The 27,957-nt window shown below is 40.8% G+C and overlaps 1 protein-coding gene across 8 annotated transcripts in view; it reads right to left on the reverse strand.

Annotated features, from left to right (window-relative positions):
- LOC131448169 (rho GTPase-activating protein 44-like) overlaps positions 1–27,957 on the reverse strand; it is a 61,162-nt gene that overhangs the window by 22,606 nt on the left and 10,599 nt on the right. For 7 of the 8 annotated variants that reach the window (XM_058620336.1, XM_058620331.1, XM_058620335.1 and 4 more), the window contains exons 1-6: positions 5,244–5,311; positions 3,875–3,914; positions 3,269–3,388; positions 1,995–2,071; positions 1,282–1,393; positions 687–763 (exon numbers count right to left, since the gene is read on the reverse strand). In XM_058620336.1, the coding sequence (XP_058476319.1) occupies positions 687–763; positions 1,282–1,393; positions 1,995–2,071; positions 3,269–3,388; positions 3,875–3,914; positions 5,244–5,308 (491 nt within the window). In that variant the 5' untranslated portion in view covers positions 5,309–5,311. Of the gene's footprint in view, positions 1–686; positions 764–1,281; positions 1,394–1,994; positions 2,072–3,268; positions 3,389–3,874; positions 3,915–5,243; positions 5,312–27,957 lie in introns of those variants that run through there. The other variant, XM_058620329.1, reaches the window with a different exon arrangement.

Here is a 27,957-nt window from a genome sequence, read left to right on the forward strand (position 1 = left end):
CAACTAAAGCCTGTCTCTTATCGAATTCTCACTCTCAGACTTTCCTCTTTCCCCCTCCTTCTCTCTCTAGCTGCCCAGACTTTCTGTTTGAATTGTGTGTCTGAGCAGTCTGAGAGGAGATAATATGTGGAGCTCAGCACACAGCATGAGAGAAATTGTCTCAGATTTGGGTCACACACACAAAAAAGGCAAAAGCTCTCTTGCAGACTGGACCGCAGTGTGGAAAATCACATTTCTCCATGTCACTGCTCATAATGGCAACAGATAACAGCAAGTCACTGAGAATTAGACTGAAAATCTTCAAAGAAATGATGACAACAAAAATGTTAAGGCCAGTGAGGATAAAAACATTCAGCGGAGGGAGTTAAATGTACCTTTAAATGTATAAGGATATCATTTTATAAATTGAAATGATTATTCAATAAAATAATAACACAATAGTAGTGAAAATAACAATAAATCCTCTTAAATAGAATCCAAAATGATCAATAATGGAGAGAAATCTGAGGTTCTCACACAAGACACAGCATGAGGTCTATGTACAATAAAATCCTATAATATTCTGTGAGAAGCAGCAGGAGCAGTTCATTCACAGGGGATAAAATGTCTTTGATCATAGGCCCGTCTGTCTCTCTCGCACACACACACACACGCACACACGCACAGACACACACACTGAGACTCACCGTGTGCGTGCAGAGTCCATGTCCAAGACCAGTTTTGCTAAATGTTTCCTTTGTTTCTGGATGTTTGGGATTTCCACCTGAGTGGACAGAGCACAGAGAGTGTTTTTTATTATTATTATTGTTATCATTTCAGTGTTCTGTTGTATGTTGGTGTGACAGGGAATGGGAAACAGACTCAGCATTGTCAGAGATTTTTGCACCTGTAGAAGCAAACCTCACCTCTGCCTCTGTCTCTCTCAAAAACCAAAAAGTATTCATATGTAATAGAGGTTTTTTTAAAAAAAAAGTTATAAAAAGAGGTTTATCCAGGTTGTCTATGGTAAGAATATTATTTCACATGAGTTAGAAGTCAGCAGGGTCACATGACATTGAAAAAAAATGTAAATATTTAAAAAAGAAATGTACAATTAGGTCAAAAGTAAGAACCATAACAACAAACTACTTATGCACATATACATTACTTTTAATCTACTGGAAACACCAATTAAAACCAAAAATAAAGTCTGATTTGTATAATTGAATATGTCAAATAACAGGAATTGACATTGGTTTACATTTTTTTTTAAATTAACTGCAACTGTCTTGTTTTCCATACCTCTGCCAGATCGTACAGGGGCTCGATGACATCTCTTTCTATGGTGACCTCGAACTCGATGAGCTCCTGAGCGAGACTTTCCTGCGTATCGCCGCAGAGTTTCAGCATCTTCCTGCAACAGACAAACGGGTGCATGGAAATATCAGTGAACACTCATCATCACCGGCTTGTCTCTGCGGCTGTCACTGCCACATTTCTTTTTCATATATATGCTAAATATTTAAACCCCTTTTTAACAAAAATATGTTTGATAAAAGGCCCTATTCATGTGCCGTAGGTAATGATGCAGTGGAGCGGCGTAATAAAGGGTAATTGAGTGTCGCGGTGGCAGTAAACACAGCCATAAATACAGCATGACATCAACATGTGCATTTTTATTTCCTGCTATTTCCTCTTTGAGGTGTTAAATAACAAAGGCAATGAAATAAAGAAGCAAACAGGCAGAGGATATGACACTGACCAAGGACAAATCCATCACTTCCACACATCACAATTTTCCATCTCATCCCGTTGTCAGGGAAAAGTGATTTCCTTCATGACAGAGGAGTTTCAGGAGTCAAGGCAGTGAAGTCACAGTTCATTTTAGTACACTTTCTATATTCTGCAGCAGTAGATGAGGTTTAAGGTTTTTCTTTATCTGATTATATTCATGGACATGAAGGAAAATCAGCTTCAAGATGTGTAAGGTTAATAATTATTCAGTGTGTTCTCACCCTAGTAGAGACTCGTCTCCAAGCACCGCCGCGCCGTCTACCATACATTGTGCTAGTGTTGTGAGGGGGAGCTTTTTCTGCAGGGACATACAATGCAAAGAAAATCATGGATGAATCAGCCGCCGGTGTCCACTCAACCGGGCAGTTGACATTCAAACAACTGTCGTAATCGCTCGGAAACTGTAACAGGCACAACAGGGGACAAAAATCCATATGCATTCATTGTAATCAGGGAGAAACCTGTATTTCTAATCATATTTAGCAAGTCAGACTTTTATATTTCATTAATTTCCAAGAATTACTATAGGAGAACAGAGCAGTGCTAATAGAAATGGCTTAGGGCTCTTGGAGGCTGAAACATAGTATGTTATATATAACATATAATATACTACATAACTTGTGGAGATGATGCGTTTAAGATGTTTTCAATCCATATTGTTATTGACCTTGACCATACAATTTCAATCCCGTTAATCCTAGTTTGGCCTAAATGAGTTATTCTGTGGAATCAATACACTGCTCCAGGGGTATAACCCATGCAGGGTCCTCTTGATTTAAGACCAAGACCTTCATTGGAACCACACATCCTTTAAAAGGAACTTTAGAACTTTACATTTTTTTTTTTTTTACACTTGCGCTTATCCAGAAAATGTTATTATGTGCCTCTGATGCATAATGAATAAGGCTAATGCTTCACTGACACAAAATCTCCCATTAACTGCCATAGTTACCCTCTGCTCTGAGGCTCAGAGATGATGGAAGACATAAAACTACAACAGAACTCACACAGAAAAACTAATATACACACATATCACTGTCTTTGCAGAAGCCTTGTGTGACGCTGCTGTCGGGGGGGGGGAAATATTCCAACAGCACAGTACTTGCAGTTTTCGAGCATTTTTGAAGGCATCTGGTCAACATTGCAGCGAATTATTCAGCTGGCGTGACCAACACTGCACACATTTTCAGACATTTGCATCAAATCTGACTCAAGTGTTGACAGACACTGCAGGCACTAATATGACTCGTCATGTGTTGATAGCCCTTGCGACAATGGTTAGTACTGTTCAGGTTTCAGACAACAGAATAATACGCACCAAGCACAATTTAAAATTGAAACCATATGGGGCTAAGTGCTTTCATTGCATAAAATGGGTCTTCAAACTTTGTTTTTAGCAGTTTTTATTTTGTATTTGTGGCAAAAAGATTTTTTATGTGTGCCTTGTATAATATAAATACTGTATTTTTCCCCTTGACTCTTGGCCGGCTCTCACCGAGGGCGACCTGACAGACTTCTTGTCCACATCCACACCCTGCTGGCCCTGCAGACAAGCGGTCAACTTCTTGTGTGTGCTGTGGGAGACCTGCTTGACCAGCTCCAGACGTTTTTCCACCTGGAACACACACACACACACACGCACACACACACACATATAGTACAGTTTCTGCATCACTGTCAAACGTTTTTTGGGACATCTCTGTTGACATTTGATTGAAAAGTTGAGGGATGCAGCTGCCTGTCAAAGCGGTTTGTCTCTAAAATAACATCAGTATCCTTAGCTGTTCAGGCTTATGAGAGACTATGAACTGTATTATTCAAATGGGTCTTATTTCATAATCAAACCAACTCAGTTGAACTGAGAACATCATTACTCAGAGCAATCACAGTGCTGCAGCCTGAGTCCATCAGTGGGGACATTATATCTTTTGTCTCGCAATGAGATTCAATTTCGGTGCTCATTAAATGCCTGAAGGCCATTAAAAAAGTCATTTTATGCACACTGAATACTTTGTACCGATGATTATTTTTTCCCCCCCGTGGGTGACCCAAAACACAATGCAGAAGAAAACATACAATTTAGACGAAGATTCATTCGTACCTGCAGCAGGTCGTCACTTAATACTTCTGTCTTTTCAGCCCTGGAAGAGAAGAGAACATAAATGTAGGAGAGGAGCTGCTAATTAACATAACGTATTACTGTGGAAACTGGGCAGCATACACACAAAGATGTTAGTCAATGTAATTACAAAAGAATAGCTGGATTTCTCGCCACATGGTGAATAATAGAGCTGTTACGGCCTGGAGCTGATCATAAAATGGCGATTTTCATCTTTTCCCTGGGCTCAAGCTGATACAGCTCGTGGAAGGAGCTATTGACATTAACCCTTGAAGGTTGGGTGAGAATCAAACTCAGTAGTTCTCCAACAATAAACAATCATTGCACCTCTTGTCACATTCTAACCCAATCAAAAGCAGAGTGAGGGTTGGTCTGTTCCCACTAAAGTTGGAAATAGGTTAGGAATCATTGATAGAATCAAGTAAAAAGAGAATAAAACCAAAACATTTCACTTTCTGATGCAAACACAGTGAACTGCTGGATGATTCCTTCTGTCTGCAGGCTGGACACCACTTTCATTAAAAGCATCTTAGCATTAAGATTCTCTTATAGCTATAATATCTTCAGAGTGAAAATATGGCAGGAAACTTTGCTTATGTACAAGCCTGTGCAGCTGAAGACACAGGAACTGACCCGGACTGAGGAAGAAATATCAGCGACTACTGATATTACGGTTCGGGTCTTTCTGTATGGAGCTTGTATGTTCCTCCCATGTGTTACTCTGGTTTCCTCTCACAGTCAAAAAACATGCATAGCTTAATTGGACACTCTAAATTGACTGTAGTGTGAATGTGAGTGAATGTGTGTTTGCCCTGCGATGGACTGGCAACCTGGCCAGCGTGTATAGTCTTCCCTTTTCACTATGTTGGCTGAGATTGGCTCCAGCGGCCCCACAACCCTCATGTGGAGGATAGAGGTAGACAATGGATAAATATCCAAGATAAAAACATAGTAGCTGCACATTCAGTATGGAAAAAAAAACCTCTGTATATTACAAGTGCAAGTAAGCACTGTGCATTTACCAGGGATACATAGAAATAAGTGTCTCGTGACAATTGACAAGAACTTTTCAGTATTTTTCAGGGTTTGTATTGTTACCAACCAGCTACAGCACAAAGGAGTATTAATGTGCACTGTGAGCAATAACTCAGCAATTTAAATCATAAACCACAAGAGCTCTGTCGTTTCCAGCCAGGAACAAACACCAAATCAAGGCTGCCTTACCTCACGTCCAGCACTGCACAGACAGCGCATGCACTCTGATTGCCTCCTGAACACTTTGCTACAATTTAGTCCAAAATGAAAAACACAGTCGACAGCACCCCGCGCCGATGAGGCTGTGTGCACTTACAGAGCCTTGCTGTTCCTGCGCGACGCTCTAGTCCTGCTGATGTGCAGCTTTTTCTTCCACATCATCCCTCCCCTGCTAACAGGAGGGAAGACACCTGTTTTCAGGCTGCAGCAGAGTGACAACCACGAGCCAGAAGATGAGGGGACGCAAGGAGGGAAAGGAGGTGGGAGAGAGTGAGGGAGAGGGAGAGGGAGGAGGGCAGCTCGAAGAATGAGACCTGACAGTCTTGTTCTTTCACTCGTTCTCTCATCACCCCCTGATCTTTCATTTTCTCTCCACTGCAGGTTGGTCTGCAGGAGAACAGATGGGTTGTGTGTTTATGACACACACACACACACTGCTGACCTGATTCAAGTTCAACAGTTGAATGCAGAAGTAAAGTTAAAGCTCCTTTATTGTGCTTTATGTTCTATATGACTGGGCAATCATTCAATAACAATATATATGTCAATATCATTATAACAAAGGTACAGTATAATGTTTATGCACTATGCAAACACATTTTGAGACACATCATTTAGTTTCAAACAATATTTCTGCATTAGAGAACTGAGAATCAACGGGTTCTCCAACATTCACTGCAAACTTCAATCGATTATTTGACATTTTATCATTAGAATTATTAATGTCAACAGATTTTTGACAAATTCATTTATCATGGTAAAATGTTGCACATATCGCTCAGCCCTCAGCCCCACCCACAGCTCCATGACTTGTTCTATTGTTCTTTTCCTTTGGCTGTAACCAAAGAAAATGATGGTTTTACCACCGACGTTGTCATGATTAGATTATATCATGAAGAAGCTTGGGTGCCAATGCTATTTGTGTCACAATTCTGAACCATTGTAATTCAACTTAACAATAACTGGAATTTTCTTCTACTCCATAAACCAAAATCAAATTTCAGTCAGTCCATCAAGCATTACAACATAAAGTGTTGTTTTTTCTAGGTAACTGCTACATCTTGCTGCTCCTGCAACCAATAAAATAAATACAAGGACATGCACGAGTGTTTTTTAGCTTTGTCTATTGTGTAGCTGGTGCTCAGAGACACATAAAACAGGAACAGCAAATAATTTGAACCCTCAGGTTAACATGTTTCAAATGAAACTGAAAAATGTCCTTCCAAAAGCCTGGTTTCGCAGGCTCGTCGCAATATCATGATTCAAGGGGAGAAAATCCTTTTTGCAGCAAGTACAAATGTTTGCGGCCTCATGTGCATAACAGTGGAAGGAGGAGGTTAAATCATGTCTCAATCGCTTTGTGACTGAATCCACTGTGTAGCCCTGTGGGTGTGGGTATATCCTCAGCAGCGTGACACTGTTTCCATTACTGTCGTCTCAGTGTCTCCGTCTCTGTGTATTGACTTAACATGATTTATTTGACACACAATGTGTACAAATCCGGGACCTTTCCTCAGGTCTAAAGCAAACGGGTAAATCACCGACAGTACCACTTCTCTCTCCATTCATTTCCCCCTCTGACAACAAGGAACAGCATTTACTAGATCACTGAATTTATCTGCGGGATAATTGTCCCCGGCCAAACTCTCACACACACATAAGCACACACAATTATGAGGAGGTGAGGAAGTCGACATCTGCCCTTTACACACAAGTAATCCAAACATACAAATAAACAGCAAATTATTTTTCATTGTCTCTTGTGCGATACACTTAAAAGCCACTTTGAACATCTGCTGTGTTAAAGCAAAAATCTAAATAAGCCAATCACATGGCAGAAACTACATGCATTTAGGCACGTAGACGTGGTTAAGATGACCCGCTGAAGTTCAAATGGAATGCAGAAGAAAGGCGATTGAAGTGACTTTAAACTTGGCATGCGCCAGGTGGGTTCATTTCAGAATCTCCAAGGTTCTACAGAGAGAAGTACAAAAAAAAAAGGCAATACACAGTGAGTGACAATGCCTTACTGACACCAGAGGTCAGAGGATAACGACCTGACGGCTGTTGATTGATAGAAAGGCAATAGTAACTACAATAACCACTCCTTCATGCTATTCCTAACCATTCATGGTATGAAGAAGACCATCTATGTGACACCTTGTAGGTGATAAGCAACAGCAACAGCAACAGAGGGAGACCAGCACACACACACCTTTTTCAGGCATGATGAGATTAATACAAAGACTGGTGCAGGCAAAACAAACTTCTGTCAGCTGAGTGTTGGCACACAGACAATGCTACCTTGTCAGCTTCTGTATGTAGGAAATGTGCAACAGTAGAATATTATTATAATAATAACACCTGCGTGCCTGGTACATGGTACTCATGGTACTCATCTGAACTGTCATGTCCTCCATTACCAGCAGGAGGCAAGATTCCATAATAATTTGACCACATGTCTTTCTGAGGGAAACAGATGAGTCATGAATGTATTACTAAGCATATATTAAAGTCACAGCTGCAGCATAATGTACCTGTGGTGCCAAGAGTAAATGGTATTGTTGGTTAAAGCAGCTGAACAAAACACTGGGGCCACTAAATAAGATACAATTTTTTTTTTTTTTTAATTATTATAATCAAAATATAAATCACAATTAAACTGAAGTACACAGGAATCCTTAAAAATAACCTCTTTCCTTTGCAGTAAATTAGAGCCATGTCCCACCAATAGTGTGGGTTATTTTAACACTTGTATCTATGACGGAGTATTAAGGCCACGCATGGCTCTAATACTCCATCGTATGTATCTCCTCTTTTAAATGGAAGATACATTTGAGTCACATTTACATTGGTGAATCAAGATATTTTTTACAAAAGATAATTTACTAGGTGTGATGTCACAGATTAAATCTAAAACTAATCTTATTATGTTATCAAATTGTTAAGCCACCTTTCTACATTCTGTCACTAAACACTCCTGGGTCATGGGACTGATTTATACCATAAATGTGTCTTCAACCATATTTATGCACAACTGATGTTCGCCCCCTCCAACAAAACCTGACTCTTTTTTTTTGAAAAATATGTTTGCTGCTAACATTTTGTCATATTCCGTGCTGCCCCCCCGGTGTATGTACTCATGTGAGGACAGGAAAAGGTCAGCTGTTAACGTTGTGCTGACATTTCCACTCCAGGGATTCGGTCCTCATGACGCTGTGTGACATGAGGGTCGCAGCTGAGGAAGGGAGAGGCTGAAAAACACATGGTTCATATTTTGGTGGAAGGAAAACACATCGACACACGGGGTGCAAAAAGTAATGACGCAATATTGCACATGACCACCTTCTATTTTTCTTTTTTCCCAGACCAAACCCCCTGACTCCCTCCGTCTTCCCCTCCTCTTCCATTCCTTGCAGCTTTTTGTTAATTGTTTGACACATCAAGGGCATTACAGCATCCAAAATCAAAGCCTCAGCAGCACAGTCAGTACTTTACTGCGCCATCAGCTTGTGTCGTCACTCCCGGGATTCCCACTGGCACAGAGAAGAGAGAGAGAGAAAGAGAGGAAGCGACGCGTGGGGAGATGGGAGTGGAGACGATGGAAATCACTAAAGCAGTAGGAGGTAATAGATGAGTAAAGCCAGAGATCTACACTCATAAATCGTGTGAGAGATGTTTCAAAAGGGGAGACGGGGCAAACACAGATTGTTCTTGTGTATAATCTCTCAAAACTCTTTGTTTTGCTCGTTCTCTGCTTGGGGACTTTGGGTAGAAGATCATAAACCTGCTTCGTGCTTCCATAGTTAAAGAGGCAAAACGGTTCAAAAGACATCTTTTTTTACACTCGGAAACTGATGCACCAACACTAGACGACAACAGGGAGCAAACACTGAGGACTACAGACGGTCGTATTTTGCTGATATTCAACTGATAACTGAACACTAATGTTGTGCACTGGTTTAGTTTAATTTATCACATTGGTTTTGTATCAAGGACACTGCAGAAAACACATTAATATCAGCAAGAGAAAATGTGCTTTGTACCACAAACTCATTTCCATTTGAAGTCCTTGGGCAGGCGGAGAGACATAATAAAATATAGAACATATACACACACAACTACAAGCACACAGGTTTGCACAGCTATTCTTCTTAGAACACTGCATTGACTTATTAGTATTCATTTAGACAGCCTAATCTGTTAGGTTCAGATTATCCCTAATCTGAACCTAACAATTTAAATCTTAGCCCTAAACTCAAAAAGTAAATTGTCCTAAAGAGGTATCAAATACAAGCATACACACAAATCATTAAATGATTTCAGTGCATTATATAGAAACTTAACCCACATAATAACTGTGGTGGACAAAACATATGTTCTGCAGGCATAAACATTATGAAAAAATGGGATAGTACTTGTTTGGTGGTTGAGTTTTTACACCTTTTCAGGTCTAATATTTCAGCATTGTTGCACCCTGCTGCTGCAAACTTATGTCACAGCTGTTAAAAAATATATGTTGCAAAGGTAAAGGCTACATCACGCCTCTTGTGCACATCTGAAGACCACTTTTTTCTTATTACTGGGTCACAATCTGAAAAGGTATTCTACACTAGCTTCTTAATTCATGCTCAAAAATATCCACAGCCTCAGAGCGGCTACATACATGAAAGCCACAATGTGCAGAATTTGCATCCGCAAGGTAACTGAGAAGAAATAGAGAAACCAAAGATCCAAGGCAGTGATTCACGTTTGTGAATATCTGTGTGAAACAATAATGACTGTAAAATGAACGCTATTTTTTAATAACTGCATAAGAGCACATATTCTGTTCAGCACAGGTTGGTAAATCTCTGCTCTATTAACCTATCTGGGGGTTTAAAGTATTTATACTGTCATGTTACCTTGCTGTACCATTTTACAGCTTAATATTAAGACCGCTTTCCTTTGGGCGTTATCGAAGGCCAGACCATGAGATAATGAGGTGATTATATGGAAAACATAGTCCGATAAAAAAAACCATTCAGAACAATAACAATTCTGAATCAAACAAAACAGCACAGGTGGGAATATAAACACCTGCACACTAACAAGGTCCCCAACATCTCTTCAGCTGATTTGCTTTTCTCCGTGAACTAACGCCATAGCAACAATGTTTGCAGACTCTGGTGTTCTCCCCGGTCACCTTAAGCGGTTTAAAAAAACTTGAAGTGTTTATTTTACACTTCAATTTTAAGAATCTCATCAGAGACCCGGGGGCTCAGCGGCGCACAGAACAGGAGATTAGGACCACTGTCACAGCCGAGGCCTTAATGGAGACGGTGGACATGTGATACCGATTGACTCACACCATCAAGTCGTACCATATTTTGGATCCTATACACTTTAAGGCTGGGGCAATATGTTCTCTTCAAGATTGCACTGGATCACGATACATGTACAGTGTTGGGATTCGATAGCACCCATAGTTACTCTGCTGTTCCGCCTTAAACCAGAATTGAATCATACATTTCTTGAAACAATAAGCCATGAATTTTATTTCCGAAATGTACAAATTCCTATTTTTTTTGATGACTAAGTGCAGGCTTGGGGAGTAAAAGTAAGCTTTTTTTTCCCCACTTTCCCCACATTTTCTAAGGTCACATTGTTCTGTTGTTAAAAGTGATCTATAGATATTTATTTTCTCTCATCTTTATTTGCATTTGAATTGTGGTAATCCAAAATTAACCAAGTTACATTACTTTAATAGTGTGGTACTTACTTGGATTAGGTTACTAACTGCATTTTTGAACAGGTAATTCAACAATTGTGCCCTTGATTATGGCTGGTGTTTTTCTATTTGTCTTTCGATTTGAACATAAACACTGACATGATTGAGAAAACAAATAATGAATGGCTGAGATTAATTCAGTCCATCTTTGGCTGGGGAATCGGTATGTGATGATGTGAGAGAAAAAAAAAATGGTTCAAGGACAGAAAAAAATCCCCCAGGAGAATTGTTGCAGGTTAAGTCATATTACCCAGCATGCTTCTCTCCAACTCGTACTGGGGGAGGAAGGCTAGGGGTTGTTGTGGCAGCAGGCATTGCAGCGTCAGAGCGTATGGACGGATCACATGTAAGAGAGTAGATGAATGAAGCAATGGCGTAAAGGGGAGTCATCGCTGCAAGAGCAGCCTGAGGTGTGGCGCCGCTGACTGAGCTTTCATTTGTCGGGAGAGAACAGAGTAGATCTTTATCTTCACACTCACTCACTCACTCTCTCTCACACACACACACACACACACACACACACACACACACACACACACACACACATATCTTCATTTGGCTTCAAGGGCACCCCCTCAAATGACTGTGAAAGTAAGAGAGGAATAAGAAAAAAATAAGATCCTGTTCAATTCAAATTCAGAGATGGATATAATTGATGTTTTTTTAAGTACATTGACTCATGCACAGTGTAAATGTACATTACTTCCTTGCCTCATATAAAGTATTAAGAATAGATTAGATTAGATTGAATTAGACTTCCTTCATTGATCCAATGCTGGGAAATTACAGGGGATGGACAAATGATAAGCACAACGAAGAAAAGGAATTAGAAATAAAGCAAGAAATAAAACAGGAAATATGTACAGCTATAGAGCACAGATTAGCCATCTTTAATTACATTATATGAGATTATTGAGCGTGGCTAATTATATCAGCCTACAATTTTTGCAACCAGTAAATGGGGGCACCAACAGTCTGTAACATTTCTGTACCTTTTAGAAATGGCAGTAAAATAGTACAAATGTTATAGTCTGCATAAATTTGCTCTTGTCATAACTGGGTCCGATTAACTGTCAGGTATAAAAAGGTTGTTCCCTCTGCAAAATGTTTGGGAGATACTGTCATAAATGACCGTATTTAAGAGTCTGTGGGTTTTGGACTGATGGGTTGAACAGAGTCATTTTTAATAAGTTTGATTTTGATCTTGAAGTTTTTTTTTTTGGAAAATAAATAAAAGAAAAACATTGTTCCATGCAGAGTTGCATTTTAATTTAAGTACACACTGGTGTGTACTTAAATCACCTAAGTGATAAGTAATTAAATGTAAAATTTAAATATAAATCTTCCATTCCACTGACAAAATGATAGTGTTCAGCCTCGTAGTATTTACAAAAGACCACCTGAATTGTGGTGTAAGTGCTGCATAGTAAACACATAACACAAGATAACAAAACACAGCCCGGGGCTAATTCCCCTCCAAACAGCACAGCACATCAAAATGCTGCTCACAGCCAAAAGTTTCGAGCGTCCAGCTCCAGCTCCCCAGAGAGTTTGCGATTTCTCTCAAGGAGCACAAAATCCCTGCAGCTTTTCTCAGCCCAACACAATGAATCGGCCTGACTCATTTCAGATTCCCCCGGACTACCTCCGCTGTCTCTCTTCAGGCCACAAACCAGAGCAAAGCCTTGCAAAATCAAATATCAACAGCAGGTGGTCGTGCACTTCTTAGACGCCTCCGAAGATTCACTTTTTATCTCCTGGGACTAAATGCTGTCGCCCAAATGTAGCATAGAAGGAGAGATAGGTGAACTGAAAGAGCAAAAGTACATACATAAATTGATTCAGATATCAAATATAATTTAAATTTCCTTTTTTTACAGGGCATTATTATTACTTTATTATTGATACAATACCACCACTAATAAATAATCTTACTTCATTATAGAGAAGTGATACTTTGACCTTATGGTCTGTCTGCTTTTGGGTCTCTACCTGTGAGTTCATTACAAACATTTTACTTTTACTGCATTATTTTCATTATCAATCTTTTTCTTGGGCAACACTATAAAACATGTTCTTATGTGAACAGTGTTTTTGTTTCAGCCCTGAAGAACCTGCAATCTCCATTTTGTGTACAGCTCCACAAGCCTGACATCACAGGAAAAAAGTCCTGCGTGAAGTTAGAATTCAGAATTTAAAACATGAAACATATTGCTGAGGTCTTTTCTCATGTGGATTCCAGCATGTGGACAGTGACAGGCCACCTTTTAGAGACAAATATCAAACAGAAACTGTGAGAAAGAGGAAAGCAGCTACAGCCTTAGTCGACACTCCAGCCCTGCCATAAAGCACCATATAAAGCCAGCGGCTTTATTGACAAAGTATGACTAATAACAGGGAATTTCTAAAGGAGATGAGTGGGAACCGCCAGACTAGGTTGCAGTAAAAATGAAATTCAGTGAGTCAACATCATCATCGTCATTTTCCGCTTGTCCTGGACCGGGTCACAGGGGCTGAAGTGTCAGGAGAGATACTTCTCTGCCCAGCCACTTCCACCAGCTCCTCTGGAAGGATCCCAAGGCGTTGGCAAGCCAGCCGAGAGACGTAATCTCTCTAGCTCTGGGTCTCCTCCCAGATGCACATGCCCGATACACCTCCACAGGGAGGCTGTGAAACTAAGAGTCAACTAAAAAAAATATAATGACAGCTTGACAAAAATAAAATATTGGATTTGCTTCCTTTATCTGATACACTTTTGACATATTACTCATGCTGTCATTTTAAAAGAATTATGACTGTATAAAAACACAGATTAAATCATATCGAAGATGAAAAATTACATTGGTAGCAAATGTATCTGCTCCAATGTCTACAAGGTATTCTATCCAGGTCTCATTCATCTGCAACGAACTCCAGCAATAAGGTATGTATGTATGTAGCTGGAGGGATGAGACACGACAAAGCATTCTACAAATCATCCAGTGCTGCTTGTTCAGTTCATTTTCTGGACTCGGGTGCAAAGAAACAACCTGATCGTATCATACAAAACTCTAAATGGTCTTGGACTTCCACATACAGACTGAAAATGTAATCTGTGTTTTTATCAATATTTCAGCACAGCTAAATATATTACCCTCAGGCAGGGTGAAAGCAATGTAGCATCATCTCAAATCACTGATCTGTTTTATCTATAACACGCAAAAAAGTAAAAGAAAAAAAAGCACCGCATTCAACGTCGAGTTTACCAATAACAGAAAAATCCAGTCCAATCAGCTTGAATCACAACTGTGAAGATTCTGAAAATTCTGAAGTCAAGTTACAGTATATACAGTACAAGTGAATATCTCCTCTGTGTTTTGAGTGCAGCTGGTCACCAACAAACATGTCTTGTAGCAGCTGTACAACTAAACAATGTGTGATGCCCTTTTGAGTCTGTAGTCCTTACCTCAGCTGGAGCACACACACACACACACACACACACACACACACACACACACACACACACAAACAGGTTTGCACAGCTATTCTTCTTAAGACACTGCATTGGCTTCCATTCATGTGGACGGCATAAGTACTATTTCTCACCTTTCTCAACCTCAACCAGTTATTGCCTCAGCCTAACCTTAACCTAACTATAATTCAAATTCAGTTCCTCAGAAATGAGGTTCTGCCTAAAAGGACCAGGTTTTGGGTCTCTATGTGGACTACTGGTGCTGACAGGGGTTAGTGTTTAAGCCTAAAAAAAGAGGTAACAAATACAAGTGCACACATGAAAAGACATGAACTCGACGCTCATGTTAGACTGCAGTAACCAGCATTGACCTTGTTGTCACTGGGGGTCACCCAGTCTGAGCAGCCTGTCTCCCAGCACACAGCAGAGGTGGAGAGAGCTCACACACACACATACAGACAAACAAGACGAGAGAGAGAGAGAGAGAGAGAGAGAGAGAGAGAGAGAGTGTGTGTGTTCCCTCTGTGTTGTGGATTTATTTTCATGTCTTTACACAGCTGGCCTGAACTAGAACTGGTGGTGCTTCTTGACCCAGGAGACACGGAATCGTGTTGAAATGTAGGACAAGCATGTGGCTGTGCTTTCTGCAGCTTTTTCATCAACAACACGACTTGAACTTAAAGGCTGGGGGACATTATTTAAACCTCCAAACATAAAACCCAATTGGTTAATTAATGTCGGCTGTTAAATGGTTGTACATGCTAACAGAGAGCTTTTCGAAAGACAGGTAAACATCAGCTTATTCTTCCTTCTGCCACAGATTTGCTGTGATAATAAAGCAATCTAAACACTGTGTCTTCAACATTTAATTGGACTAATGTCCTTGTCCCAGTATACAAGCACCAGTGGGGAAGTTTGGTTTTAGTAGGACTGGCACAATAAGTCAATATTTTCTAACATGTTAATGTACTGCGTGGTCTACAAGGGTCTCACCCACTGTCGTTTCATCCCCCTCCTCCCTCTTTACATCTCTATAAACGTCTCAGGGAACACACAGCAACCTGGCAGCCGGGGAAAGCACAGATCATTGGACTCATCGTCGCAGGAGTACTGGGACAGACACGATTCACACCTGCCAAGTTCTCATCACGCTCAACAATTACCCAGAATGACTAATAACTGTGAGAAGGGTACTGAGGTGGAAAGAGAGACAGACAAATGCCCAGAGAGCTAAAGGCACCAAGGGTGAGAATTTTCTTTGCAAACAAACACACCTTTATATTCATGTTGTCATTGAAATTGTGAAGTAAGTCAAGCAGGTGATGGGCAGGATGAGACAATGTGGCCCTGGAGTTGAGGCAGCATTGTCAAACTGACATGAGGGTTTCACACCAAAATGGAGCATTTTGTTAGTGGCCCCATTGAAGGCTAACAATAACAGTGATCTGTGAGAGTGCAAGACAGATGGAGTCACACAGGATCATTTCTCTACTTCTCTCCTGCCTCTCCACTCTTAAGGACTTCGCCATTACGGCTCCAACACTGCCTCCAGAAACGCGAGGTTGCGCCGTCGCGCCGTTGTTCTTCCTCCATCATAGAGCCAGAGCTTCACCGCTCACGTGACAGACTCAGCCTTTGCATTGTCACACTTGTTGGAGTGTGACATTTTACAAGAAAATGAACTTGTGAAGGTTCAGCCCCGACACATGTGGGAGCATTATGTATCACAGTCCTGGCACCGATTCTTACAAATGTTCACACCATGAGATAATTTCCTCTCACTGGTGCTGACAAATTTCACGGATGAAAACTAACTCTAAACTTGTGACCCTTGCACAGGCACTGGTGTCTTTATTAGATATTTTATCAGTGAGTCATATGTGGAACAAGGCACAGCCAGTTTTTGCAATCAGAAACTGCTTTTCTGAACCAGAACGCTGCTTAAGCCACAGTACTAAACATTATGTAAAGCCTCTGATCTAAAACAACGTTCTACCACTTTGTGATAGACAATACATTTTTTTTTTAATCTTGAAAAGTTGAGTACCTTTGGAAAGATTAAACAACAATATGAACAATCTTTACAATTCAGATCTATATTGACGCAAAATGTTTAGGGCACAGAGGCAGCTAAGCTTCAGCAAGTTTCAGCAAGTTATAAAAACAAGTGATGAAAGCACCAGCATCATCAGGACTTCATCGCAACAGCACCACCTAACTGTCATTTATGACACATACACACACGTACACACAGCATATGGACATATGAATTACGAGTTCACAAACAAACAGACACAAACATGTGGCAGTCTCCCAGCAGGGAGGAGACAGAAGGTGTGAATTCAGGCATTACAACCAACACCAGTGTCGCGTCTCAGACTGTCAGACTCCTGTGAACAGCACTGACGTACAGACAGAGCTCTGCTAAGGCTGTTAAGAAAATGTGACCTGAGACAAATCTCAGGCATTTTAACGAGCCACAAATTTCACAACAGAGAAACAGTCCTTTCAAACTTTTCAGGCTCATTATTTCTTGTGTTTTACTGGAAAGTTCTTGTTATGTTAGTGAAGGCAGCTGTAAAGTGCTGCAGGGCAAGTTACTTATTCCCATCATAACGTATTAGCCAGATGAGCTCAGCTAATAAAGCAGGGCAAAAAAAAGATGTTTGACAGATCATGTCACTTGGAAACCATGAGCCAACTATGATTTCGCTGCTAAAATATCCAACTCTCAAACTGACAACAGAACAGTGAAACGGATTAAAACAGATGCATTTTAAACACAAATCAGTTATTTATTATATGTATTGGCGATAAACAACTTAACAAATTACCCAATAAAGACAGAAGATGCCAAAGAAACCTGCCCTGATTCCAGATTCTAAAAAAAAATGAAGATGTGATGATTTTCTTGATCACATTTAGTCATAAATTAAATCAAATCTTTGTGAATGAAGAGAAAAAAGACAGATTAAACAAAACCAAAGAATGGCATCCATAAAAATTTTGGTCATCCAGTGGGAAGATTATGACTTTTTATACATCATAATTAGATATGTAGAATGTAAGCTCTGCTGCTAATACATCTCTCAAAGTGGGGCTACTGTATATGGGATACAAGCCACATCAGTCATTATATATGCTTCTTGGATCGAGTTTCCTTCTCTGCCTAAGACATGAAAATTTAAAGAGAAGAAGGATTGCTGGATGTAAATCAACACAGAGTTTCAGGAAATCAGAGGTGAAAATGAAAGATTATGGTAAACTTTTCAATGCAACCTGCTTACTTCACTCGTTTTGTGATGGCGTTGCTGCACAGTGACATACAAAAATAGATCTGAAGGCATGTTCTTCTTACTGCAGACACACGCTTCACAAGGTAAGAATACACTTGTGCACACTACTACTACTACACACAGACACACACACACACACACACACTACATACATCCTATCTGATGGCAAAGACATGTGCAGCACACACACGGCTCTGTGTCCACGTGTGCATCCAGATAATGGCCAGCTTGGGAAATCCACTGCTCTCCTATAGCACTAAACCAGGTCGTCTGTTACTGCTATGCACACATTTAGCGCTGTGTACATATAGAAACACACACACACACTGCTGCTCGTGTGATGTATTTATAATGAAATGCTGTGTGATGCAAGTATTTCAGTCTATGAGATTGCTCGACTAATGCTATGGGATGCTCACAGAAGCCTGACTTAGAGGCCATTCATCATTTTCATCCTATTTTTTCTGTCATTCTGGAGGTTATTATACTGCAGAGTTTCACTGTATCACAGCCCATTTTAACAGGCAACCTACAGAGTGGCACGCCAACATCCTTGATGCAGTTGGATACTTATCATCTGCCCTGGGGATGAAATAACACCCACATACTGCTTGGTTGGAAATAACACACACACATGGCAGATGTGACGCAGATACCAAAATAATTCATTTTTACAAAAAGGACAAAGTCAAGAATGAAAACTGCTTAAAAAAAAACATTAAATGGCTGTTGCCACTTAAAACAATGGGTATAATTAAAGAAAAAACTGGATGCACACACAGTAAGGACTTCACCTTTAAAGCTGGCATAAGCAATATCACTGCCTGCCCAGCACAGAACAACAGATAACAGTGGTCGTCAGATACGGCATTTCCGCCGGGAGGTAGTAAAAATCAAAGTGAAGCTAAGTGGAGAGCGAGTAGTGGATGTAAACTCATCTGACGGACACACACAGTAATGTTGCTATGTGTCTTGGGGGTGTGTACATAAGAAACTGTTTGCTTAGATGATAATATATCATATGTGTTGTTCGTCTGCCCTACATGGCCAAAAGGTCAAATATTGCTTTCACATTCGCTCACTTTAAGTGACATTGAATGAGAATTATTATTCTATAGATATAAATATCTTGAAATGGCTCTAAAATGTCTTATTGCTTATTGAGATAAACCAACAGAATGTTATGGCAGCCTCTGCAGCAATGCCGATCCCATCTCTTGCAAGTCAAATATAGAATAAAAAATGCACTATTATATTTTGATCAATGGCTGAATTTTATAAGCAGTTTTTTATTTCACTTTCTTATCCGTGGAACAGAAGTAACACTGTGACACCACCATTAGGCGAGGAGGTTATGTTGTAAACTGTCCCAGATGTTGTGGATTTAGGTTCTTATCCCAGTTAATGTCACACAAAGCCACTGTAACTGTAAAGATTAGGGTGCCCACATGCCTTGAGACTATCAGGTAGTACCAGGGCGTCCTTCCTGACAATGAACTGCAAAGATTAGAGTGTATTTTATGTACGTCCCTTTGTCACTGTCCCTTCACAAGTACATGTAAGGCAGAGATGACAGGTTTCACCTGGGTTCACTAAAATGTGCTCTCAGCATGCAGCTCTGTCATCTCTCAGTTGAGCACACATTTGTCAATTTTCACTTTATCTTTTTCAATTTCATCTTCGCTCACTCTTCTTTTTTTTTTCATTTCAAGGAACCCCCCCCCCACCTCCTCCCAATGCCTAATGGAATAAAAAGACCTTCAGATTGGGCTTTTCTAGGCTCCTCTGGGTTTCTTTGGACCTGTTTCTGTGAGCTGCACAGATGCAAAGCCCTAATAAAGCTTAACCATTAAAATCAGAGTGAGAGATATTTATGGTGCTCCCCGCAAGGCCTCACTTCCTCGTTGCGACCCACATTCCACATTCTGCATCGGTGAAATATTCATCGCTGTTATCACTGCTGATCGGGATGCAAGCCTGTTTGGCAGTGCTGCAACAGGCAACACTGAATATTTTAATAAAAGCAGAAAACAATGATGTCGCTCTGAATTATACTCTCCTTTCACCACGCTCACAGTTTCCAGCATGATTTGTGTTAAACATCCATGTTTAACACCATCATTTGCACTTGCAATCATTAGACAGAAATGTTGCTGAAGAGGGTTGGATGGGGAACAGAAGGAAGCAAAGAAAGAGGGGAAAAGGGTGAGAAGAATTCAGTGTATTTGGCTCTGGAACACAAATAATCATTAAGTGGTCACACTGCATCTGCTGTGCTGGGTGTGCGCCGTCTTTTCAAAATGTCAGCTGTGATTTCATCAGGCATCGTAAGGCTCTCCTACCGGGCACCAGATGCCTTTAGAGAACAGGCCCTCGGGCAACACACAGCACACCCTGGTCCCTCATCTGTCTACAAACACACACACACACACAACGGTTTGCAGAGCTATCCTTTTAAGGACTCTCATTGACTTCCATTCATTTGGACAGCCTAACCAAAGTGTTATCCCTAACCTTAACCAAACCACAATTCCCATGTTAGTCCTGAACTTAAACCAGTTCCTCAGAAAATTAGGTTCTGCTTCATTAGAACCAGGTTTTTGGTCTCCATGAGGGCTACTGGTCCTGGCAAGGTCAGTGTTTATGCCGGAAAAGGTCCTAAAGAACACATAAAAGAACACATACATACACACCCATGTGCGTTGTTGAACACTGGAACAACATGAGACAAAAGCAGAGGTGAGGCTTCAAAGAACTGTGACTGTCCTGCAAAATAACTCTAATGCCGATGGGTGGAGGCATAAAACAAACCATTACAGTTCTGGGAGGGAGACTTAGAACACTAACACACCGTAGTAGGTTAAGTCTGCTTCGCCCCATGCAGGGGGAAGAGCACCTGCTATGTTATTAGAGAGCATATGTCGCTCTTCTTGGCTACAAATCATTGAGGGAGCTACACCGACAGAAGGATCCGTCTCAGTCTAAAGTAAGTTATCGCATTCCCTCAACTAGAAAAATAACAGTTTGAAAAACTATATTTTTTAAGGAAACAAATGTTCACAAATAAAACCTTTTCAGAGTTATTGCTCTCTAAAAAGAGCTTTGCAGGATGTACCCACACTATTTGGTATTTTTATGTGTGTGAGTGCATTTAGGGTGTGTACACATGGTCACTGTGCCAGGCACATGGTGCACTTATTAGTCATGGGTGTGATTTTGGCGTAACGTACAATTTATAAATCTGAGTGCCACCTTCCAATCTCTTAAAAGGTTAGGTGTGCTGGCTCCTTGGCGTCTATTAAAAGAAGTGATCAAAAATGAGAAGGTTACAAAAAGAAAAATACAAAAACATTGTCAGTGTCAAGTAACACGTAACATTGAAACCAGAAGCACTTGTTTGTAACATTCCAATGCACTTATTTTGTTTACCTTCACGCTGTAAATGTCAGTTTAATGATCTATGTGTGTGAGAGACGCATTAATATCAGATCTAATTTTAGCTTCAAAGCGGGAGAAAGCTGATGTGAATCCATTGCAACCTTTCTTGTCCACAGTCATGGAACTAATTGGCCTTTACACTGCCACACAAAATGGCATTTTACCATTGTCTGTGTTCATCACAGCTTCAGTCAGCAGCGTGGCACCCTGCAGGAATCATCCTGTGATGTTTACCACGAGTTATGAGGAGACAGACGAGGATGGGATAAGCCTGGCTGTGAGTCATCACATGTGTCATTTACCTTAAAGGCTGCCTGGACGCTGAGGCACACAGACTGTGGGGAAACTGACCCAGAGACTCAAAGATGTAGTGCAGGAATAATCTGACAATACATATTACACAAATAATTGGTGTATAAAGATTTAAAGAGACACATCATCAATTTAACGTCGCTAAACACTAGTCCTGAAGAGTAGTCACTAAATGATGACTGAATGATCTATAATATTGTATTATTTGCAGATTGTCTTTTTTTCTTTTGCCTGTTTTTTTGAGGTTGACTCAATGGGAGCATAATTATCACCATTTACCACCACAAAACATGCTCTGGTCAACAACTATTAGATTTAAGGTGCTGATACAGGGATGAAGAATGTTTGGAGGCCGACAATTTAGTAGTACTCATCTAGCCACGTGTTTGCAGCAAAAGCAACATGTACAATCTTGATTGTATATTCACTGACTGACACTGATTTTATTTTGGAGAATTAAATGTTAACTGGATCAGATATTGGACGGATAAAAATGTAAAATCCTACATATCGAATGCTTCCCTATGCTGTATGACTGTAAAAATGTAAATAGAAATCAGCCGAAGCATTTTAGCTGAGTCATGTTTGGGCTGTTTATTTCTTCTTTTTTGGGAGAGAACAACATTTGTTACACAGTTGGAGAATTATGTCTTTGAAATGACTGAGCACAAATGCGTTGTTAACAGCTTCATATTTCATAAATGGTCTAAAATGACTCTATTGGACTAATATCTGCATCAGTAAATACTCAAATTTGTGTTGGTATCAGACACAAAAATAGTCTTTATGTCCCATCCCGATCAAAAAAAAAAAAAAAAACGCCTAAAACGTGTGGATTTTATAGAATTCATTCCTACAGCAACTTTTCCCTCTGAGATCAATTCCATACTGGAATCCCTCGGTGAACAGTCGGGGAACAGCCATCTGATAAATGCTAACGTCCCACTCAGTCATCACAACCTCCAGCCTCTGGGTCGCCCTACATCAATAATGAGTGAACGCCTCGGCGAAGCATCTGTCATGTTCACAGGAAGACCTTGAAGCCAATTTACGATGACACGCTGAAGCAGTGAATCAGCTCAACAGACACGGCCACCGTTACAAAAGACATGAGTCCCCTCTTTGCATGAGTGGTAGCTTTTAACCAACAGTTTCACTGACGGATCCGTCATTCCTGAAAAGGAAGACGCAGGACCTCTTTGCCACAACCGCAACTCAACCGTAGTTCAATTCTGAAGCAAATCCGCAAAGTAGAAAACAAAGACTTGAGTTATAGACACTCAACACAATTGAACAGAGACGGTCGATTGTTAATTGCTTTCTGACGTAATACATGGAAAGGTTTGCGCTAAGACACGGGAAATGCTGTCAAATTTCCTTAAAAGTTTTAAACCAAATCACACACATCTAGGAGGTTATTCTATGTGAACTTCTTTAGTCACTGACATAATATTTTTCGCCACCATTCACTGAAACCCCTTTTGAAAGTGAAAGCCCTTGGGGAGACCCGCCTCCTACTTAGAAAAACCTCAAGCTCTGGAATAATGGCTGAACAATTAATTGTTTTAAATTGAATCTTTAACATCCATCACTGGTACTAATCAACGCTGGAAAATAACAGGCAACAGTGTTGCAAACATCGATACAATATCATTCATTACATCTCTGATCACTCCATCAAAACGCCTGCTATAACACGGAGTCTGAATAAACACCATAAACACTTTGCTTAATCACTGAGAAGTTAACGGTTTTTAATATATTGTTTTGTGAGAGGCTTATCGTTTTCCTCCTCACTTTGAATAGCTTCATTATTGAAAGAGGATGAATAAGTAAATCCCCATTTCTTCGCCTACAGATAAGTCTGCCAATTAATTTAGTATGAAATTCTCACATTTGTTGAGTTATTACCCAGTGCATGGCTTGAAAAAACACATGTTATGTCTGCAGCTAAATTCTCTTTCACTTTCATTTATTATCCTGTGATCTCTGCCATTACGATCCAGCATTACTCCCTTTCATTACCATGGTAACAATCTTTCTTTGGTATTATTAGTGGGCAGCACCAAGCGCAAGCTCCTCTCCTCTCCTAGGACGTAGAGTCAAATTAAAATTGAAGGCTCAAGAAGAACAAGGATGGTGGCTAAGTGCCCCCCCCCCGTAGTGTGAGCGCTTGTTACAGAGACATCATGTTATCAGCAGTGACATCTCAATGTGCCACTAAGCCAACCTATCCCACAGCTGCTTTGCCCAATATTCTCACATAAGAACCTATTTTTTGCTCTTGTGTTGAGTCCATGGAGCGATTACAGAAGACATCTTGTCAACACATACGACTCGGTCTGAGTAAAACTCACTCCTGGGCGGAGGAGTGTGATGAAATAACTGGATCCCACTTGACTTGTCCATCTGTCTGTTATCAAAGCATGTTCCTTGACTCTTTGGACCTGGAGGTTTGCTGCAATGATACAAAGAAGGGTGGTGCAAAGAGTGTGAAATTCATTGCACACATTGATTTTTTTATTTTTTTTCTCCAGAGTTTGTTCATTCAGAAGCAGTGGCACTGGCAATGTAACAATGTCTGTCAAAAACACATTAAATGCAATATTAAAATCAAATTTAATGACTACTTGAGTTACATTCTTGAAGCTACAATCTGTTTCAGACTGCCAGTGAGCACATACTGACTTTTTCAGTCTCTGTTTGTGCTAGAAATTACTCTTTCGAGAGAGTCTACCCAAAAAATGTATTTGTCAAGCCAGAAGCATGTCAGTCAGAGAGAGTGGTGTGATTTGATCTGATAAGACGGGGTACTAGTCCACAGAACCATAACCACCATAACCAGACGTTCCGCAATCGACCTTTTCAAAAGACAAGATGCATCTATCGAAGAACTCTGCAATAACTGTTTTTTTTTTGCATCCAATTATATGCAATATTCTACAACCTATGCTCAGGAACAGCATTATATGAAGACTGATGACAGCAAATAAATGGTTGGTTAATCTTAGGTATGAGCTGATATGATACTCTGTTTGTCTAATACTTGTAGAAAAAGTCAAATGTAAAATTTGATACTATACAAAAAACCTGAACTTCTTGGTAAGCTATGGTAGCAGAATATTTGTTATACAGTTAGAGCACTACATTTTTGTCTTAATAACAGCTTAGTAGTTTAAATTATGTAAAATGACTGCATGTGGCTGATATCAGCATTAGCAGACGATGGAGCTGGAGCCAATCTCGGCCGACATAGGGCGTAAGGCAGGTCACCAGGCCATCACAGGGCCAAGACACAGAGACAATCAACCATTCACACACCTAAGGCTGAACAATTCATCAATACAGCCTAGTGTAATTTTCAAACGCAGGAGGCGCAATATTTCCAAAATGCCAAAATGTGTGTGCATTTTAGATGAAATATTGTCCTGACCTATACAGTATACAATATATACCATATTCTACATAGATCATCTTTGCCACAATTTAGTTACACCGATTAAATGGATGAATAAGATAAAGCTCAATAAATTGACCCCCCCCCCCCCCCCCAAAAAAAAAAAAACAAGACTTTATTCTGGACAGCTGCTGTTAGCACATTAGCAGCTTTGCTGTTATTTATGAGCTGTGCAGACAGAGGACATTTGTGGGACCCTGCGGAGAAGAACAGCCTCTGATTGTTACAAATAAAATTAACTGCAGGTTGTGCAGTAATATTTCATACATATTATTGGGGAGCAGGGAGGGAGGATGTATGCTGATCTTTTACAGTTAAATACTGTACTGTAAATAATATAAACGTATATTTAGGACTGTGAGTGTTATGCTTCCATGTATCGATCTAAAACAGCCTCTGTTGCGGGGTGAAGCTGTTTTTTTTTTTAAATGCAGCAGAATTTATCTGCTGATTATTTTGGTTGTGTAAAGGTTCTATATGTTGAAAGGCTGTCCTCTTCACCCTTGTCCCCCGTGTCACACCACGTCAAGTGAGGCGGTGACACCCGAGCGCTGAGGGTTTGACTTCCCATTAAAGTTTAAGCGCCATAGATAGGAGTGGTGGCAACAACACAGCAGGTACAGTAAGAGGACGTAGAGTGGCAGCTTTTTCTGGCCACTACTTCATCAAATGGTCCAAAAGAGGTAAGAAAATGAACTGCGTCGATAGCCACCACGCAACTGTTTCTACCTGCTGTGCCGAATAACTCACACTGCCAACACACACTCACAAATAAAGTATAGTACTGTAGAAATGAGTAATTACAGAGAACGTGACGTCATTTCTGTGATATTCCGAGTGAATGCCTTTTCAATCATCTGTTGAATTGCTTTCTCTTCGGTTTGTTCAGCAATAAACACAGAAAATCAAAGTAATCTGCGCCGCATTATTTCCCCGTGTCTGTCTGAAACAGCCTGTCTCAATCACACTCCACTGAGTGGAAGCTCCAGGCCAAAGCCTCTCACTGCAGGGAGTGAAAAATCTTTTTGAAATCTGACATGCTGAAGAAACGTAACAAGAGAGGAGTGGAAAAAACAACAAAAAAAAACTGTTCCCATTAAAGTGGGTAAAGAATGGGCCTGGCTGGACAAGATAATGTGTAAACAACAAGAACGGCTCCTCTGCTCATCACACGTCCACATAATTGGTCACTGGTGAGTTTCACTGCCTGCTTTTAACATCCTCCACATCTTCAGGCAGACAGCTGGATCAACTGCATTTGAACATTCTTTTTTACATTTATATTTCTTAACCCTTCTGTGACCATGTTTTGTCAGTCAGTCATCATCTACCGCTTTATCCTCTGCTAGAGGGTCGCGGGGGGTGCTGTGCCAATCTCAGCTACATCGGGCGATAGGCGGGGTACACCCTGGACAGTTCGCCAGTCCATCGCAGGGCCACACACAGATAGAGACAAACAACCATTCACTCTCACACTCACTCCTATGGTCAATTTAGAGTGTTCAATTTACCTATCCCCACATTGCATGTTTTTGGACTACCCGGAGAGAACCCACGCACACACGGGGAGAACATGCAAACTCCATGCAGAAAGGCCCTTGTTCCAACCGGGGCTCGAACCCGGGTCTTCTCGCTGCAAGGCGAGAGTGCTAACCACTACACCACCGTGTGGCCCCCATGTTTTGTGATATCAAAAAAAAAATCAAAAACTATGGACTGGGGTGTACCCTGCCTTTCGCCCAATGTCAGCTGCACCACGTCCCTCATGTGGAGGATAAAGCAGTAGAAGATGGACGGATTAATTTCCGCAGAACGGAAATGGATACACAAGCGCGTCACACATTTGTGACATCAGTTCTCAGTACTGTAACTCCTAAACGGTTGAATAACTGCCAGATATTGATTATTGTTTTGGAAAAAGGAGCAGAAGCATAAAATCATTATAAATCCAGGCGGCCTGATTATCATGATGGTCATAAGAGGGTTAATTGAGAAGCAGGAAGTATATTGGCCTTAATTTTGTCATGATGGCGTTAAAACTGATTGCACAGTTTAATGGTGATAGACAAACATCACCAACCACTTTCTGTATTGGACCCCGACTTTTTAGTCTCTTAATTTTTGTGGACACTACAGACAATAGTTTCCACCTGTACATCTACACAATGGTGTTTTTGATGACACAACATTAGAAGGATCCACGGAACCGGACTAAAATCTACAACAACTTTATTTGTACAATCGATAATTCTACGCACACTCTTGTCGCTCTCACCTCCACCCACTATCTTTGCCTCACTTCTCTCCCACCACCTCACCTTTTGAAAAAAAACCTGTGAATCAGATCAGCTGCGTCGTCTCAAGCTGCACTTCATCAACGTCTGCAGATGTTTACTCGGGGCCACCGTGGACTGTCTCTCCTCAACATGAGCACACTGGTTTGCATCAGGGACTGACAGGAAGTTGACTCTATGTGTTTCCTCTTGGCGCCGCAGCAACACTCGCCCTGACAGCTCTGACTGAGACATCAGCACGTCTGCATCGCATGCTGTCGACTGAGCAGAATAAACACTATATTCAATAACACATTCACTATTACAGCAGTTCTAGAGCTCTGGTAGCTCCCCAGCCTTGATGTAATTTCCTGTCCTGTTCATGCTCTGCTCCCATGTTGATGAAGCACTTGGGTTTCAGCTGAGGGTGTTTTATGGCAAGCTGAGCCGTGCCGAGTTGAGCCGAGCAGTGATCGAACTGTATAATGTAGAAGCGCCATAATAGTCCACAGGGCCTGTGGGCTGTTTTTACCTGAGGTGGGAGTTGGTAGCAGCTGAGCTGATGTTTCCAGTGTTCGTCACACAGGATAGGTGGAGTGTGGTTGAAGCTGGACTGGTAATGTCAGCCACAGCAAAACTGGGGGACCCCGGTTGCCCCGGTAACATGGGTGTGTTGCACACACTAATGGCACTTTTCCATTATACAGTTCCAGCATTACTTGGCTCTACTCTACTCAGTTTGGTATCAGGCACGTCGTTTTCCATTACTATAGCACCTCCTCAGCGTGGGCGGGACCGTCACAGCACGAATGCA

Source organism: Solea solea, chromosome 21 (assembly GCF_958295425.1).
Source record: "Solea solea chromosome 21, fSolSol10.1, whole genome shotgun sequence".
Classification (NCBI taxonomy): domain Eukaryota; kingdom Metazoa; phylum Chordata; class Actinopteri; order Pleuronectiformes; family Soleidae; genus Solea; species Solea solea.